Consider the following 17497-nt stretch of genomic DNA (forward strand, 5'->3'; position numbering starts at 1 on the left):
AGCTTATCTCAGGAAGTCTCCACACATAAGAACTGCTCTAAGTTAGACAGTTCATCAACATTTACTCACAATCCTTCAGCCAGGCAAGAGCTAGTATTAATCCCACTTTACATATGAAACAAAGGGCTGCAAATACAGTCAACTTCTTAAATAGCATGAGACATTTACATGGTTAGTAAATTTTTTTTCCCAAAATTACAAAGATCAGCTACCTGTCAAAACCTATCTTTTACAAGAAAATCTATTGTTCTAGTCGTAACTTGTAACATGCATTCTTTTCTGCTATTACAAAGATGGCTTTAACCAAGAACCCCATCATTCAAATTGGCAGCTGAAAATTATGTGCCTTCGAGACACCAAGTGGAGGTGACAAGCGCAGCAGATGATCAGAGAGGGTAAAGGGCTTGTTTTCTCTTCTTTGACTTTTAATGTGGAAGAACATGTAGTTCCCACTCCTCATATTTCTCTAGGTAAGGTGCAAATTTCCACAGGAGTGAAAGTGTAAGAACAACATACCTGGCTTTTCTCCATTCCTTCACTTAAAAAAAAAATTTTTTTTTTTTAATTTGAGAAAGAATGCGTGTGAACAAGCAGGGGGAGGCACAGAGGGAGAAAATCTCCAGCAGACTCACCACTGAGCATGGAACTGGATGCGGGACTCAATCTCATGACCCTGAGATCATGACTTGGGCTGAAATCAAGAGTCAAATCCTTAATGTATGGAGCCACCCAGGTGCCCCTCCAATCCTTCACTTCTGATTCCCGGGAGAGAAGGCTTGAGCCAGGGCCAGCCTGGGGCCACGTTTGCTTGGTTGAGCTCTTCCCTCTCTTTCTCAGGTCCAGCTGGTTCACAGAACCTACTACATGCTCCTTCATGTCAAGGAAGAACCTGCCTCTATGAGGAAGGTATCCAGCTGTCTGACTGTGCCAGTGACAAGGAGACTTGTCACTCTAATTCAGAGGTGAAGTATTAACAAGTATACTTAGCTGTGGGTCTAAAGCCATGCTCTCCATGCTTTCTCAGTAGAGAAGCTGACATTCTGACCTCCAGTTATGTCTTCTTTCTCAGCTGGTTATACAGTTAAGAGGAAAAGACAAAGATGTTCTTTACTGACCCTCTAAAGCCATGAGCCAGGATACCGAGGTAAGATAAAAATAAGCCAGACAGAGGAGAGCTCTTTTCTTCTTCCTACCTGTCCTCATTATTTTATAAAGCATTTAATAAAAATCCACACAGGTGGTTGATAAGATGGTCCCGTCTCATCAAACGTCACTAACTCTCTCGTCACAGAATGAACAGGATCAACAAGCTCAGCATCAGTTAAAGAGCCAAAGTGGGGAACCATATGAATACAAAACAAAAAACAACCCAGTAAACAGTTATTTACCTCCAGGAATAAGATCAGATTTTGAAGCAAACTTTAGTTAGATTAGATGACCTTATATTTTAAAGGTTCTTCTGGACTTAAAATTCTGATCTTTAACTAAAACTTTATCTGTGGTTTGCACTCATCCGTTTCAATCATGCTTTTTATGTTCTTTAACAGTTCAAGTGAAGTGCAGCCATACAAACAAGTCAATGAATAAACATGAGCCTTGCACTCTTCATCTGTAAAAATGAGGATATTACCCTGTACTGCTTATAGTTTTTGAAGGGATTGAATCAGGTAATATATGAGAAAAAGTATCAAAATTCTGAGCACACACATTTTAGTTTCGTGTTCCTTTTTCCGTGGCCTGCAGCTACCACCTCTCGCCACTAGATGGCAACGCTGCACGAGTAAGGAGAGTAGTCTGGCTTGTATTCACCAGGTCCAAGTGAAATAAGTAAGAAAATGTGTAAAAAGCAGGGGTTCTCCTACCATCTGATCAGCTGACAGATAAGCTTCATACACTTGAAAGAAGAGGCTGTGACAATTTTACATTCTATAAGAAATGGAAGTATTATAGCACCTTTACTTCTCATTTTTAAATCTTATTTTAATTAAGAAATGCAGGAAATCCTATGAAAACAGTATTATATAAGGTAAAATAGTTGTTGATGGCTAATGAAAATGCTTGAACATTTACCTCTGACCCCAAACTGAGAGAAACAATCTCATCCTCAAAAGCAGAATGTGTGTCAATATGAGCAGGAATTCCTGGGACAGAAAATAAAATAACATGTCATTTCATTTTTCCTTTCAGTAGATTTCAGATGACTCTAAATACGGCCTCACACTATTAGGGTGAGAACACTGGTAATCAGGAAAGTACTATAACTTTAGTTAAAAGTAAACATTCAAGGGGAATGTGACTACATAAAATCAAACTAATTCTGAACTAGAAATGTCTTCATATTGAAGCGCTGCTAGCACTCAATTCTGAAATCAGGACGTGAGAGTCACTGCTTACCTAGGCCATTTACCTACGCCTAGCCCAAGAGCATGACATGAAAGGTTAAGTACCAAAGTCGTGTTTTCCCTTCAACAGGGATCCCAAGTACATGCACAACAACAGCAATGGCCAGGTGTGAAAACCAAGCATACCAATCATTAAGATGTGGCTTCCTCCATCAACTTCTCATGTAAGTATACTGAGTAACCCCTAAGAAAAAGGAACTCTGCTACATGGTAAGAGTACATAAAGCAAGTAAGACATATCCCTGTCCTCAAGGAGCAGACAGACCGATAGAAAGACTGACAGGTAAATAAGCAATTACAGTACAGTGTGATAAAAGCAGGAAAAAAACCCAAAACTCCACAACGTCTGCCTTAAGATTAATAAATCCTAAGATTGTTTCATTAGGAAATGATTAATAAAATTAATAATTTTTAAGATTTTATTTATTTGTTCATGAGAGACACACAGAGAGAGAGAGAGAGAGAGAGAGAGAGAGAGAGAGAGGCAGAAACATAGGCAGAGGGAAAAGCAAGCCCCATGCAGGGAACCCAACGTGGGACTCAATCCTGGGTCTCCAGGACCACGCCCTGGGCCGAAGGCGGCACTAAACGGCTGAGCCATCCGAGCCGCCCAATTAATAATATCCTTAAGATAATCTCATTACTACAACTATCGATGAAGATGCTGCTGTAAGTGCAAAAACCTCAAGAGTCTCAAGATTTTTTACTAACGTATTGTCCTAGAACTGTCTTCACATTCTCAGAGGAGAAGGAAGAGCAAGACCATGCAACCAAGCAGCCTCCTGCAGGTATCTGTAAATGATACGAATGGTTCTTCTTACCCATGTCTCCTATGTCTTTAAAACAATCTCCTCCCTCTCTACATGAAATGTTGAGAAGCAGACAAAAAAAATCACAAACAGCAACTGTGCCAGTCTGCTAATCTAAACTTTGAGACATGAGGGGCTAACGTAGATTTGTAAGGGACTAAAGTCAACACCGGTAACAAACAGAAGCAAATCCCTGTGGAGAGTCAGTGTAAGCTAAAAAAAGAATATCTTTGAGTTACAGAATCTACTTAGTTATGAACTATATGACTGGAATGTTAAAGGAAGAAAATACTCACCATGTCCAGGTTCATACTGGTTTACAGTCAACTGATCGGGTTTGTGTTTAATGAAACCTTCTTTCAACCATTTCTCCAGAAAGCTATCACAAATGCCAGGAAGACCTGATGTCAGTATTCATAAAGATAGAACATTAAGATATTTGCTTTGCATGTTTTACTCAAGAATAAAAAAAAGCCACTAGGAGAAAAACCACAGCTTTTAACTTAGCAGTCAAGATCTAAACATAAAAATAAACCCATAAGACAAAACAAAATAAAAACAAAACCTTAAGAATCTTTTATTTTATTGATTTTAATCAAACAAAATATCCAAAAGAACAATTTTGCTCACAATTTTAGCATTTTGTAAAACAGCAATAAAATTATAAAATTTACTATTATATACTGGAAGTTAGCCTGACCACCCTTTCTTATTTAAATTTAATTTAAATTTAACTTACTTATTCTAAATCATTTCCTTTTATTTTCTTTAAGTTTTTTTATTCATTTAAGAAATCTCCACACCCAACATGGGACTCACACTCACAACCCCGAGATCAAGATTTGCTCTCTCTTCCGACTAAGCCAGCCAGGTTCCTCTAAATCATTTCCTCTTAAAAAACACAGTTTTCAGGGGCTCCTGGCTGGCTCAGTCGGAGGAGCATGTGACTCTTGATCTCCAGGTTGTGACACTGAGCCACACATTAGGTATAGAGATTACTTTAAAAATTAAAAAATTTTTAAAAATTAAAATATTTAAAAAACAAGCAAAAAGCAAAAACAAAAACAAAACATGGTTTTCAAAGTAGAACTAATTTATTTTCACTAGAGTCAGAAACATTATTTCATGAATGACAGTAAGCCATAAATAAGATTAAAAGTCAAAAAGATAAATATAACTCCAACAAAATCCTACCGAAGGTTTAATATCCAGATTATACGGTAAAATCTTACTAATCAGTCAACTCCTTAGGAAAAACTGACAAAGGATATGAAAAGGAATTCCAGAAAGGTAAATAAAAATGGCCAACCTCACTAGTAATTAGGAAATGATATAGTTAAACATTTTATAATATCATATGTTGGTGTGGGTCAGGGGAAGGAGGTACATACACGCTCCATAGGAGTATGTCAATACAGCTGGGTTGGGGGTAATTTTTCAGCATCTATTAACATTTTTAAATGAACAAAACTTCAACATAACAATTCTACTTTCTGCTTACTACATAAGAGGTATATATAAAGACATGCACAGCAGCACTCCTTATATAAAAGCTAAAAGCTAGAAATAACCTAAATGTTGAACAACTGGGAATTAACTGAATAAGCCATTGCTGAACACTGAATACAATGAAAAACTGGGTAAGATCTCCAAAACATTTAATAAAGGAGGAAGAACAGGCTGGAGGGATACATGGAATATGTGAACATACAACATAGCATACAGCATAACACATGTTAACAACTGTATACTTTTACAGGTATCTGCCCTGCAATGCAACGTCATTTGTTACAGCACGGGAATGATGTGTACACACCTGCTAACAGTACTACTGCTGAGCAGTATGGAGGAAGGATGATGTTCAAAAGGGACCCTTAGCTCTATGTATCCAGTTCTTACAACAAAACTCCACCACTGTATGCAATTTAAAGGTTTTAAATTTAATCAGCTATTTCAACATTCTGCCTAAAAATGACCAATGAAACATAGTATGACGTACTTCCAATATATTAAATCTTTCTTTTCTGAGCTAGTGTTTGTCGTTTAGTAACAATTACTTACCCCCAGGTAATGGCATGTCTTTATCTACATTGTTGTTCTCATAGTGGAATTCATAACCAAAATGCTTTACTCTCCTGTGTTTCAAGTATTTTTGAACTATATGAAGAGAAGAAAGTAAACTATTTAAGAGAAAAATATTTGCTTTCCTTTGTCAATTTCAAAGTCAAAATTGTGAGCTGGGATTCCTTGAGTAAAGGTAATTTTTGTTAACTGCTAAATTATTGTCTTTAATAAAATTAACCATTCTACCTCATCTCTGCTGTTCTTTTCAGTCTAAAATGGTAACAAACCCTTATAGAATTTCACCCCATCAATCTGAAAGAGTCAAACATGGGCGCTGCCACTCACAAGACCATTTATGATGTGGAACGAGTCAGAGGAAATCTAATTTGCAAACATCTCCAGGAGGCTCTTCCTGCATTGCCACTGTTGGCAGAGCGGCTGATCGTGCATAGGAAACGTGACTTAGGGGGAGAAGATCAAAGAAGATAATGTATGTGAAAGGGCTTATCAGTGTTAGCTCTACAAATGTCAGCTAATAAATATTAATCAGTTTGGAGCTTAAAATTGATAGCTATATAAATGTCAATTTTATTAATGCTCCTAATAATTATTGGTATGACTTGCCTAATATTAGATCTAGCCTACTTTCACTAATTTTGAGGAAATATTAGAAATTTTAATAAAGCAAAGGAGGAGGAAAAAAGAAGCAGTAACATGGCATTCTGCAGAGACATTAAATATATTTTTAAAATTTTACTTACCATTTTGATTGTCTATATCTTCTGTCCAGTTAATACTTTCCAAAAGCATTTTCTCATCCTCAGATGAAATAATTTCTTCTACTACCATGAGGCCTGGAGGTAAGGCCTGAAGCCCCAACTCTTTCCACTGTGCTGTGGGAAACCAAAACAAAATAGTCACATACAAAACTTAATGTTCCTAAATATACATAATTGTGCCCAGAGGCCATTTATCAGTTCATAAAATCCCCAACACTCATATTCAAAAGTAAGAATGCTAAAGGCACATGACATAGGAAAATACAAAAACAAAGTCCAAGATAAAAATTATGATACATTTTATCCACTCTAATTACCAACAGCAAATAAAACAGTATTTCCTTAAATATTATTTGATCAAGCTACTTTTAAATCTCACTAAGAAACAAGGTTTCTCTTAATATCTACAGTTTGCCTCTCCACTAAAAAGACAGACTCTCTCTAAATACTGAAAACAAAACTTTAAATGCTCATTTTTGCCCTTAGGTTCTTGACACTAGCTAAGGTTCAGTAACAGAAAAAGGTAAAACAACAAAAAACTTATCCTAAAGAAATAAAATGTCATTGTATGAAAAATTCTTTGGTATGTATTAAAATAATTTAAGTCCCTGTGCCCTTCAAAGAATAAGACAGGTTCAGCTGTGAAAGAAAAAGAGGAAAGAATTTACGACTAAAGGGAATAGTGTAATTCACATTTACCATTAGGGATCTCATCGTTCACGTTACAGATGTAACTTCTAAAGCTTTTCTGCTGAAGAGTTTTCATACTTGAATCATTTAATATAAAAATTCACAAAAATAATAATATAAATGTCTACTAGATTTTACTATTATTTCAGAAATACAAATAGTGAATTACCTAACAAATATTTATCAAGTGTTTATTATATATCAGGCATCATATTACTTATCCAAATTATGTAAGAAAAACTTTGGAGAAAATTCCTTAAAGGCAGGCAATTTATAGTACAATTCATACTTAGTTTTCTAAAAAAATCTGAGAAAAAAAGAATTAAAAATACCCTTTTTTTTGTTATTCAGCGGCTCTCTGGTAGTAGTCAAAACAAGTATCAAAAAATTTGTGACACAGTTCTGTTCTCTATTCATTTCTACTAAGAATTATTTTCAAGCTATAAACATGATAACAATAGTCCTGGAAGTACACCTAGATCTAACGTGGGATTTCAAATAAAGAACACTCCATAAATAAAGCATTTCCTGATTAGAACTTACTCCCAAACCATTCAGTTTTCAAAAGCTGACCATAAACACAATACACAGATACTACAGTTTTTTTAATCTGTAAAGCTTAAGTCAGATTTTAAATTAAATACAGATAGATACTGAGAATTATAACTCCTAAAATATATCTTTAAAAAGTCTTTAGAAAAAATATATAAATAAAAAGTCTTTAGAAGTTTCTTCTGCATCCCATTTTACAAAAACAGAAATTCGGTCAGATGATATTCACCTACCCATCTCGAGGGTATCTGAACAAAACATTAAATTACCTAAATAGGTAAATGAATACAATGAGAGACCAGATGTCTACATCAAAGTTCATCTCAATACATCTTATTTCCATGGGACAGTGGTGAAAAGATACAATAATCTCTGCAGCAGTTCTGTAGATCAGTCTATAAAGCTGTTATTTAATTACCTTAAATGAAATTCAATTAAAAAATCCATTCCTCAATCACACGGTCATGTTGGACAGTGCAGCTATGAATGTAGGAACACTGCCACCATTGCAGGAAGTTCCTTGGACACTGCCACTGTGAAGCTTTAGGGCTCTCTGGTGCCTACAGGTGTTCCACCATCAACGGCACATTTGGCACACAATCATTCGGATCACAATGAATTCTTAAGTGATTAATTGCAAGCTTCTGAGTAGACTCTATAAAATTGGTAATCTGAATCCCCAGCATTGAATTTGAAAAACACAATTAGGTAGCAGGGTTCCAAAATAAGCACCACGGATAATAAATATACCATTAGGGTGGTAGGTTCAGCCCCTTCTAGGCAGGCTATGTTTAATGTAACATGGCCCCTTGCCTGGCACAAACCAGGTGCATACAGAGTGTTTGTCAGACAAAAAGGAGCTGCCTAACGAAGTTCTGTTATTGTTTCATAATAGCCACACCTCCTAACTTAGGTATGAAAAGAAAACACACAAAAGAAACAACTACTTTTTATAAGATGCCTGTGTACCTTTTTCCACAAAATTCAAGTACAGAAGGATCTTTTGTCCTAAATCATCCACTATTTCTTTTCCGTTGAGGGTGACATAGGCTTTCTTGGCTTCTTCTGCAGTTCTGTATCTCACAAATGAGTAAGGCTTATGAGGTGGCATTAGGAGAGCATCCACCAGCCCATACTTCTCTAACACTGGGAGCAGCTGGTTCCTACTCACACCGTTACCCAACCCACCATTGGCGACAACCAGGCTCTTTAAAAAAACAAAAAAAGGAAAAAAATGAGCAATTAATATCAATCCATTTATTTTCAAATAAGATAAAATAAGATTATTTTTAAATAACATTTCCAGGCAGCCTGGGTGGCTCAGCGATTTAGTGCCACCTTCAGCCCAGGGCATGCTCCTGGAGACCCAGGATCCAGTCCCATGTCAGGCTCCCTGCATGGAGCCTGCTTCTCCCTCTGCCTGTGTCTCTGCCTCCCTCTCTCTCTTTGTCTCTCTCTCTCTTTCTGTGTCTCTCATGAATAAATAAATAAAATCTTATAAATAAATAAATAAATAAATAAATAAATAAATAAATAAATAAATAAATAAATATTTCCACAAAGGTGTAATTAAGATGGGTAAAAAGGTTTCCTTCCGGTAGTTATTTGGTTTTCTAATTTCATACATACTATATAAACCATATATTAAATATTGTGGATTAAAAAGTACACCTATCTTATAAATATTGATTTTTAAATTAGCCTTTGCAGTAAAATATTCCTTTCCTAATGGCCGTACATACAAATTAAAAGGTCACATTTATTACTGCTTATAAGTTCAACACAATGAAAGAGAAATAGGAAGGAAACAAGAAATAGGAGTTACCTAATACTTACTTTTTGCCAGACCATACTATATGCTTTCACCTACTTTCCTGCTTACTTCCTGCCATTTGCAATCCTGCACTAAACTTTATTCAAGGGATTTGCTTGGGGGGAAAAGTTTCCTCTTTTTTTCTGCTGCATATGGCCCAGCACCTCTTGTAGAACATTCTACACAGTGTTAACATTTTTAATTTACAATCCACGACTCCTAAAAACTTTGTAGCATAAGAAAAGTAAATCATTATCAGTTTTATTGTTTATATCAGGTATTGACAAACTAGGCTTCACAGGCAAGTCTCTGTCACATACTCTTTGTTTTCATTTTCAACAACTCTTTGAAAATATAAAATTCATTCTTAGTTTACAAGCCAGATTTGACCTGGGGACAGTACTTTGCCAACCCGATTTATACAAAGCTGGAGATCAGAACATAATGTATTTGTTTCATATATACCAAATGCAAATATCTAGAACCTTGTTTTAAAAGAATGTAATAGAATTATTATAAAACTGGATAAGAAAAGTAAAGCTCTGTGCTGTCATGAAAGAGCCAATACTTTCTATGAATGCAAATACACACATACACATGATGAACAAATATACTAATGATATAAAACATGGTATAAAATTCAGTCTAAGATGGCTTGCCTTGAACCTCGCTGAATAGGGTTTATAAATTAAAGTACTAAAATAATTTGATTATATGCAGCCACAGTTACAAAAACATTTCTATATTCCCAAATCTAAGGAATTGCAAAGGTGTTATAAATGTCAAGGGTGACTGCCCCATCTAGAAATTGAGGAGCATGGTGAGGTATGACTTGAGGAATACCAGTGCCCCTCCTCAAAGATGCTGTCTAAATGATCTATGGGCAATTCTAAAGGCAAACCACACAAAAACAAGTGCAGTGGGGGAAGAAAGTGAGGAATTTATTACCTGTTGCATGTGAGTCACACAATATAATTAAAAGCAATAATTGTCTTATTTATAATTCTTTAGGTAAGCAATTTTCTCAATAATATGAAGTAGAGAATTCAGAGGGTTTCTTAAGTTCTCTAGTCCTGACAATCTGAAGACACTGCTCTAGAAAAATCTTACAATGGCTATAAATTTAGACAAAGGCACATATACTTATAACACACACACACACACACACACACACACACACACACACAAGGGATCCCTGGGTTTGGCGCCTGCCTTTGGCCCAGGGCACGATCCTGGAGACCCGGGATCAAGTCCCACATCGGGCTAACGGGGCATGGAGCCTGCTTCTCCCTCTGCCTATGTTTCTGCCTCTCTCTCTCTCTCTCTCTCTCTCTGTGTGACTATCATAAATAAAAAAATAAAAAAACTACATCATGAAAAGACCATTTGTTCTCCCCTGGATAGATAATATGTAATTGGAGGTCCTTCTATAATTTTATTCATTTCTTTTAAAAATATTGTGGAGAAAAAACATCATGCCCAAATGAGAAAACAATTTAGAAGCCAAGAGATTATAGCTTCTAGAAATCTAAAACAAAAACAGATCTACTAGAAACAGCTTCAAAGGCAGAAAAGAAATTTAATCCATTTCTTTCCTTACACTTGTCTTCACAACTCTAGAAGGAAGGAGCAGAGACTATGTCAGTTTAATCTTCTGAATGCCTCACAGCCTCAGTGGCTTTTGGCAGAAATAGTAGAGTCTGTGCAGGCATGTTACTTCTATCTATTATGTGTTCTATCCTCTTTATAGAAATTTGGTTTAATTCTCTGAAGTCATTAGTACTGTGTTTAATCTAGGCATGGGCCTATTACCTGCTAAATTTAAATCTCCCTCAGCAGGGACGCCTGGGTGGCTCTGTCGATTGAACATCTGACTCTTGCTTTCAGCTCAGGTCATGACATTGGGGTTGCAAGATCAAGCCCCATGTTGGGCTCTGAGCTCAGTAAGGAATCTACTTGAGATTCTCTCTCTCCCTTTCCCCCTCCCCCACTCTCCACTCTCTTTCTCTCTAAAATAAACAAATCTTTAAATAAATAAGTAAATAAATCTCCCCTAATAGAGTATTCATTTCTAAAACTATGATGCAGCACAGAAAACAGTGTAACATGATATAAGGGAAGACCATTGGTCTGAAACCCAAGTTTTAATCCTAGCTTCACCTTCTCTAGGACATGTGTTCAGCCATTGGTTAGATGATGGCTGATCTTCCTTCTTACCCTTCAGGACCAGAAGAAATACTTTATATTCACATGGAATTTTAATGACTAGTAAGTACTGTCACACACTTGCTCTAGAATCTAAATGCCTTTATAAACAAAGAAAGCTGAGATCAAAGGAACTGTTCATGTCCAAATAAGCGGAGAAGCTAAGAGTTAAACTAAGTTGTTCTGAACTCACAGTCCCAGACATCTCACAGTCCCTCATAAATATAATTGATATATAATATATTGTAATATTATATATATACATAATTGAATGATTGCATCAGAAAATGAAAAGGCTTTGTAAATAAGGTCTAATAAATTAAAAATGTTTTGTTGCATGTAATTGAAATCACTTATAACAAAAATGAAGTTAGGAACAGAGGGGAAAAGATTGCATTAGGATACAAAAGATTGAACTTCAGTTTTCTAAAGCACATACCACCTGTCTTAGTCCTCTAACCCATCATATAAGAATTCCCTAAGGAATTAAATATACTAATGAACAGAAGTATGCTTTGTAAACTCTACATAGTTATACAGTGTTTCTGTTATTAACATATACCCACAACTTCCTCTAGCTCAACCAACAGGGTCAATGGAAATTCAAATTATGCCCTCAAAATTAAAAGTCAGCAGGTCCTGTCACATGTACACTGAATAAAAATGTAACACATGACTGAACTCTGAGCAATTATTAACAAACAGGACTTATAGCACATTAACATGGCAACAAGATTACATTGAACCAGTAACAGTTTTAGGTTACCTGAGTGGCGTAGGATACTGTCTCAATGCCTTCATGTCTCAGCAAAGTGTGCCTGGCTTTAATCTGTTTCCTTAAGAACTTCTTCTCGGTTTTACTGAGTTTGTAATTACTTTGACTGTTGCTGTCCATGGCAATACTGGCGTGGGGGGGGGGGGGGGGGGCAGGGGAGGGAGGAGATACAAAATGTCAACATTAAGAATCCTAAAGGAATTATAACAATGCTATTCACATATTCTATAGTTTGTAAGTATTTCTATGTGACCATTTTTTAAAATGCTTACTTTACTTTTCACCAACCAAAAGAAGTGAAAACAAACAGATGCCTGAACCACAAAGGAATATTTAAGAACATTTACCAGCATCTCTGGGGGTTCTACTATAAGCTCTGATGCTTTAGCTCCATTAAATGCACTTATTATCCAGAGGTGATATATCCCCTTACCTGTGAAGTCCTGGGTAAAATGTACCACAGACAAGTTTCACAAACACAAGGTTAGAAAAGAAAAAAGAGAAAGATTCCATTTACATAAAGCTCAAAACCCAAGAGTAAGTCATATATTGTTTTAAAATACACATACAGCAAAATGCCAAGAAAAGTAAATAATAAACATGGAATTCAGGACTGAAGTTATTTCTGGGGGAGGAGAAGAATGTGATATAAAAGGGACATACAAGAGCACCAAAGGTATTTCTTAAGCTATATGGTGATCTAGATGTTTTTTTGTTTTTTAAGCTAGACATATTATTTATATGTATATATAAATATATATATCTGTATCTATAATTTTTTAAATACAGATTTAAGATCCCCATAGAGCTGTGTTTTCCTTCTAAAACATGCCAGTCAGCATGTAGCTACTGAACACTTTCCCAAAAAGGCCTTCACACTCTACATCATGCCTATTTACTGTAGCCACAGAATTCAACATAATTTGTGATGATTTGCGTTTGGTAGTTTAATCTCCCCATCAGGATATACAGTCCAAGAAAGGGAAAAGGAAACAATCATTTAAATTCAGGAGACACATAGAACTCCCATCAAATTCAGCAAAGGCAGGCTAACACCAAAACATATTGTAGAGGAATCTAGACATAGTAGGAGCTCAATAAAAATTTGTTGAAGGGACAAATGAATGATAATGGGCAAATACACCTGTGCCCATTTTTGGTCCCCGCGCTCTGCAGCCTACAACTTTAATACACAGTTTATGCTTTCAACAAGTTTATAAGCTAGTTGAAGAAAACAAACACTAAACAATGAAAGAATAGCATATCTTGATATAATTGTTAACTGTAGAGTCTGTCCATGTGACATGAATTAGAAAAAAAAAAAAAGATTGCTGTTAACTGGAAAAATCTGGGAGAACTTCAAAACAGAAGTCGCCTTGAGTTGATCACTGAAGGGCAAGAGGAACACAGAGTCATCTGGAAGGGAGGCATCCAGTGAGGCAATAAAGAGCAGGAGCTAAAAACAGAAATGGATGTGTCTGGCAAAGACAGCGAGAGGTAGGCATAATTTTTTTAGAGCAGAAACTGTTGGCTGATCCACCGATCCCACTCTTCACCCACTTGAAAATCCTCAAAAGTTAGCAAACAAAATAAATTTAGGAAGTTAAATAAAATCATAATCCAAAACAGCTCATAAACAGCCAAAACTCCAATTACTAATTTTTACGTCCAGAGAGAAGATGCTGAGTCGACTGGAAGAATAGCCAATGGCTAGCTCAACTGATACACAGGGTGTGTGTGAGGAGCTGGAGCCAGCACAGCAGGCCGCCAGACAGCTTTCCAGGGGAGCGAGAGGCAGGAGGAGCTACACTCATGTGGCCTGGCAAGGAGAAACTATGGGCTAATCCAGCCTGTGTGGAGATTGTAAGAAGAAAGGATAGAGGGAGACGGGGGAAAGACAAGAGAAAAGTTCTAATACCTTCAGTAGGACTTGCGGATGACTGAGACATGAGGGAAAGGGGAAACAGAGGGGACAGAGCTTGAGTGACCGAGAGACCAACAATGTCATTCCAAAACTGGAAAGTCAGAAGAGGTCAGGAAGAGGTAGACAGTAACGAGTAAGGGAGGTCATGAGTAGGACATAGGATACAGCAGGTTTGAGGCACTGGTGGGGTACAGTTTCAATGTCTGCCTGGCAGGTAACAATATGAAGTAGCCAAAAGGAGAACTCAGGTTAGAAAGCTTTTGGTGTCATTAGACAGGAAGACAATAGCTGAACAGGTATTTTTGACATTGCACTAATTATATTTGTTCTAATATCTGGCCCCTTCCATTGGACTCTGAGCTCTTTAAGGACAAGGATTAAACCATAATTGTTTAATCCCCAGAGCCCCCATGAGTATTAGGAGACAGTATAACACAGTGTCTAGGGGTCCAGGTTCTACACTCAAATCTCAGCTCTACCACTTACTAGCTATACAATCCTGTGTGAGTTATTTCTGTGCTTGGGTTTCCTCATCTGTAAAATTGGGCTAATAATGCCTGTTCTTGGCACATAACTAAACCTAAACCGTGCACTAAAAAACATGACCAAACTCTACCATGGCTTCTAGCAGCATAAAGCCTTGTCCCTAGGATGTTCCCAGCTTCCCCATTACAATGTCTGCCTGAGAAAACTGAAACTGCCAGGAAGTTTTACTATTTGTTCTAGCAACACCTGCCAATAGGACCCTGATCTCCCTTTCTTAGGGCACTTACTAAAAGGGGACTACAATTGTGAATAGGTAGCTCTTGCAACTCAGAAGTATCTCTCTCAGAACCCATGTGTGGCTCAGTCAGTTGGGCATCTGACTCTTGATTTTGGCTCAGGTCATGATCTTGGGGTCCAGGGATGGAGGTCCGTGGCAGGCTCCACACTCAGTGGGGAATCTGCTTGAGATTCTCTCTCTCCTCCCTCCCCTGCCTCCACTCACATGCTGTCTCTCTCTAAAATGAATAAATCTTTTAAAAAAAGAAAAAAAGTATCTCTCTCATGGACCTGCAAGCCACTCCTTTGAAACGTAATCATCAGGAAGGATAGGGCCTGTTTCTCATAGGATAGAATCCTAACTATTATAACTGCTGGCTAGCAAACACAGGTGGCCTAACTGCATTTGCAATGACCAACCCTTTGTGATTTTTCACTTCTTTGACTCTACAAAGCCCCTACTCTGCCCCCCACCCCATTCTACCTTTAAAACACCCAAATCATTTCTCACAAATTGGAATGGAGCTCAGCTCTTTCCCCTACTGTCAAGAGTTACTAAATAAAATGTTTTCTACACTTTAATGTCTGGCTGGCTGTGTTAAACTCTGACACTATCTCATAAATTTGCCAAAAGTATTAAATATGTCTACTAATCAATTGCTGATAACTTCCAGAAAAGGCCAGATTAGAATGAATTAAGAAGACAAAGTAAAGCTGAGGGCTCTCAAAGGAACTATCTTATTGTCATTGTATTCCAAGATCATCATCTTTGGAATGGCATCTTGCAAACAAGAGATGAATGCACCAAAAATTCTTTTCTTAATATGTCACATGAATAAACACTGCAAAGTGGAAGAAATAAGAAAGACAGGATGCTGAATACATCCTTTTAAAAGTATGACACTAAGAGCCCAGTACCAGCAGATGGAGCCTCATGATCACATTCTGTCCTCTCTTCCTTCTTCCCTTTCAAAGACAAATCCAGATAGCTCTGAAAGCCCATTTGTTCCCCATTCCAGGGACTTAGCAATGTGCTGCCCCAGGAGGTCTGAGTCACCTCAAAAAAAGGAATAGCCTGATACCAGCTGCTGAGGTCTGGAGGTACCCCTTTCTAACAAGGACACATCCCTGGCCAAGAAATTTCCACGACTGCACAAAGGTTTGGATTCTCCTTGGCATGTGTGTAGAAGTGTTACAGGATGTGACGGGAGTGACGTCATTATTTACTAGATAAAGTATTAGCCATACTGAGTCCAGTCTAATAAAAGACAGTCTAAGCACTCTCTGTAGGATAACACGAGGTTAGAGATCACACAGACTCTGCTACTAAGTTTAATCCCAACATACCCTATTGGAGATTGCCCTACGTGGTAATAGTAATGTGTGAACCTGCCCTCCCTGAACAAAAGAATATCCATAATGCAGGAAAGCAGTATAGAAAAATGTTCCTGTGCTTGTAGGTAAATTTTGCTTCATTAACAGCTAAAGTTAAGAAAGAACTCAAATTCCTCTCAGATGAGGCCTGTTTATAAATTAAAGCACAGGTACAGAACAAAAAAGAAATTAGTGATACGGGTTGGCTCCAGGAAAGGGAAATGGGTAGGCTAGTACAGGAATGAGAGGGAGATTTCTTCTGTCATAACTTTTGAATTTAGTAGCTATTCAAATTGCACTGCCTACTAAAAAAGGAAATAAAATTTTAAATAATTAGAAAAAATTTACTCCATCACTGGTCGTCTCACCCTATTTTAATTCCTTTAAGAACACCTATTCTGTATTTTCTTATGCCTCATTAATTTATTTTCTCTCGGGATCCCTGGGTGGCGCAGCGGTTTGGCGCCTGCCTTCGGCCCAGGGCACAATCCTGGAGACCCGGGATCGAATCCCACGTCAGGCTCCCGGTGCATGGAGCCTGCTTCTCCCTCTGCCTGTGTCTCTGCCTCTCTCTCTCTCTCTCTCTCTGTGACTATCATAAATAAATAAAAATAAAAAAAAATTTATTTTCTCTCTTTCTCCTCTAACTTAACCAGAAAATAAACTATGAAACAGAGATTTTTGTCTGTATTATTCACCCTGGAGCATTCAGCACCTAGAACAGGACCTAGCAACAAGCAGCCATCCCACAAACGTTTACTGACCACATTTAACCTACCTTGCCTTCTTATCTCCTAAACCACGTCAGGATTCTGAGTTTGGTGGTCCCCTTCAACGCTCTATTACTTGGTGTGTACCTCTCTCTCTGCCATTTTCAGGTTGTATTATAATCACCTGTTTGGGGGTCGGGCTAGCCCAGAAAACTGTCGTCTGCTTGAGGTCCCAGACCTGAGTGCCTGGCGCACAGCAGGAACCCGGTAAACGTCTGTTAAATAAACTTGGCTGAACCCGCACCCTGACACTCCGAGGACCAGAGAGGGCAGCCCCGACAGCGCCGGACGAACCCCGCCCGGGCTGCAATCGCCCGTCCCCCACCCCAAAGGAGACAGAGGAGCGGCATAAACGCCGCGTGAGCATCCGCACCGAACACCAACAGGGCCGTGCCCACGGATCATCCCAGGGGCCCGCTCCCGCCATCCCTGCCCTCGTTCTGTCCTCGGGCACAGGCGGGTGAGGCCGACAGGAGAAGGCGGGGTTGCAGCCATCCCGCCCGCCAGGATGAAGCGCCATATATCTCTGCCGTGGCTCAGGCGGGTCTCTCGCCACGCCGGTACCCCCTCCCCTTCGC

General features: G+C 38.1%; 1 protein-coding gene across 2 annotated transcripts in view; it reads right to left on the minus strand.

Annotated features, from left to right (window-relative positions):
• ALKBH8 (alkB homolog 8, tRNA methyltransferase) overlaps positions 1 to 17497 on the minus strand; it is a 57067-nt gene that overhangs the window by 39404 nt on the left and 166 nt on the right. Inside the window, exons 1-7 of one of the 2 annotated variants that reach the window (XM_077893316.1) lie at positions 16928 to 17495; positions 12081 to 12216; positions 8266 to 8503; positions 6037 to 6168; positions 5273 to 5368; positions 3508 to 3612; positions 2071 to 2141 (exon numbers count right to left, since the gene is read on the minus strand). In XM_077893316.1, the coding sequence (XP_077749442.1) occupies positions 2071 to 2141; positions 3508 to 3612; positions 5273 to 5368; positions 6037 to 6168; positions 8266 to 8503; positions 12081 to 12209 (771 nt within the window). In that variant the 5' untranslated portion in view covers positions 12210 to 12216; positions 16928 to 17495. Of the gene's footprint in view, positions 1 to 2070; positions 2142 to 3507; positions 3613 to 5272; positions 5369 to 6036; positions 6169 to 8265; positions 8504 to 12080; positions 12217 to 16927; positions 17496 to 17497 lie in introns of those variants that run through there. The other variant, XM_077893317.1, reaches the window with a different exon arrangement.

Source organism: Canis aureus, chromosome 3 (assembly GCF_053574225.1).
Source record: "Canis aureus isolate CA01 chromosome 3, VMU_Caureus_v.1.0, whole genome shotgun sequence".
Classification (NCBI taxonomy): domain Eukaryota; kingdom Metazoa; phylum Chordata; class Mammalia; order Carnivora; family Canidae; genus Canis; species Canis aureus.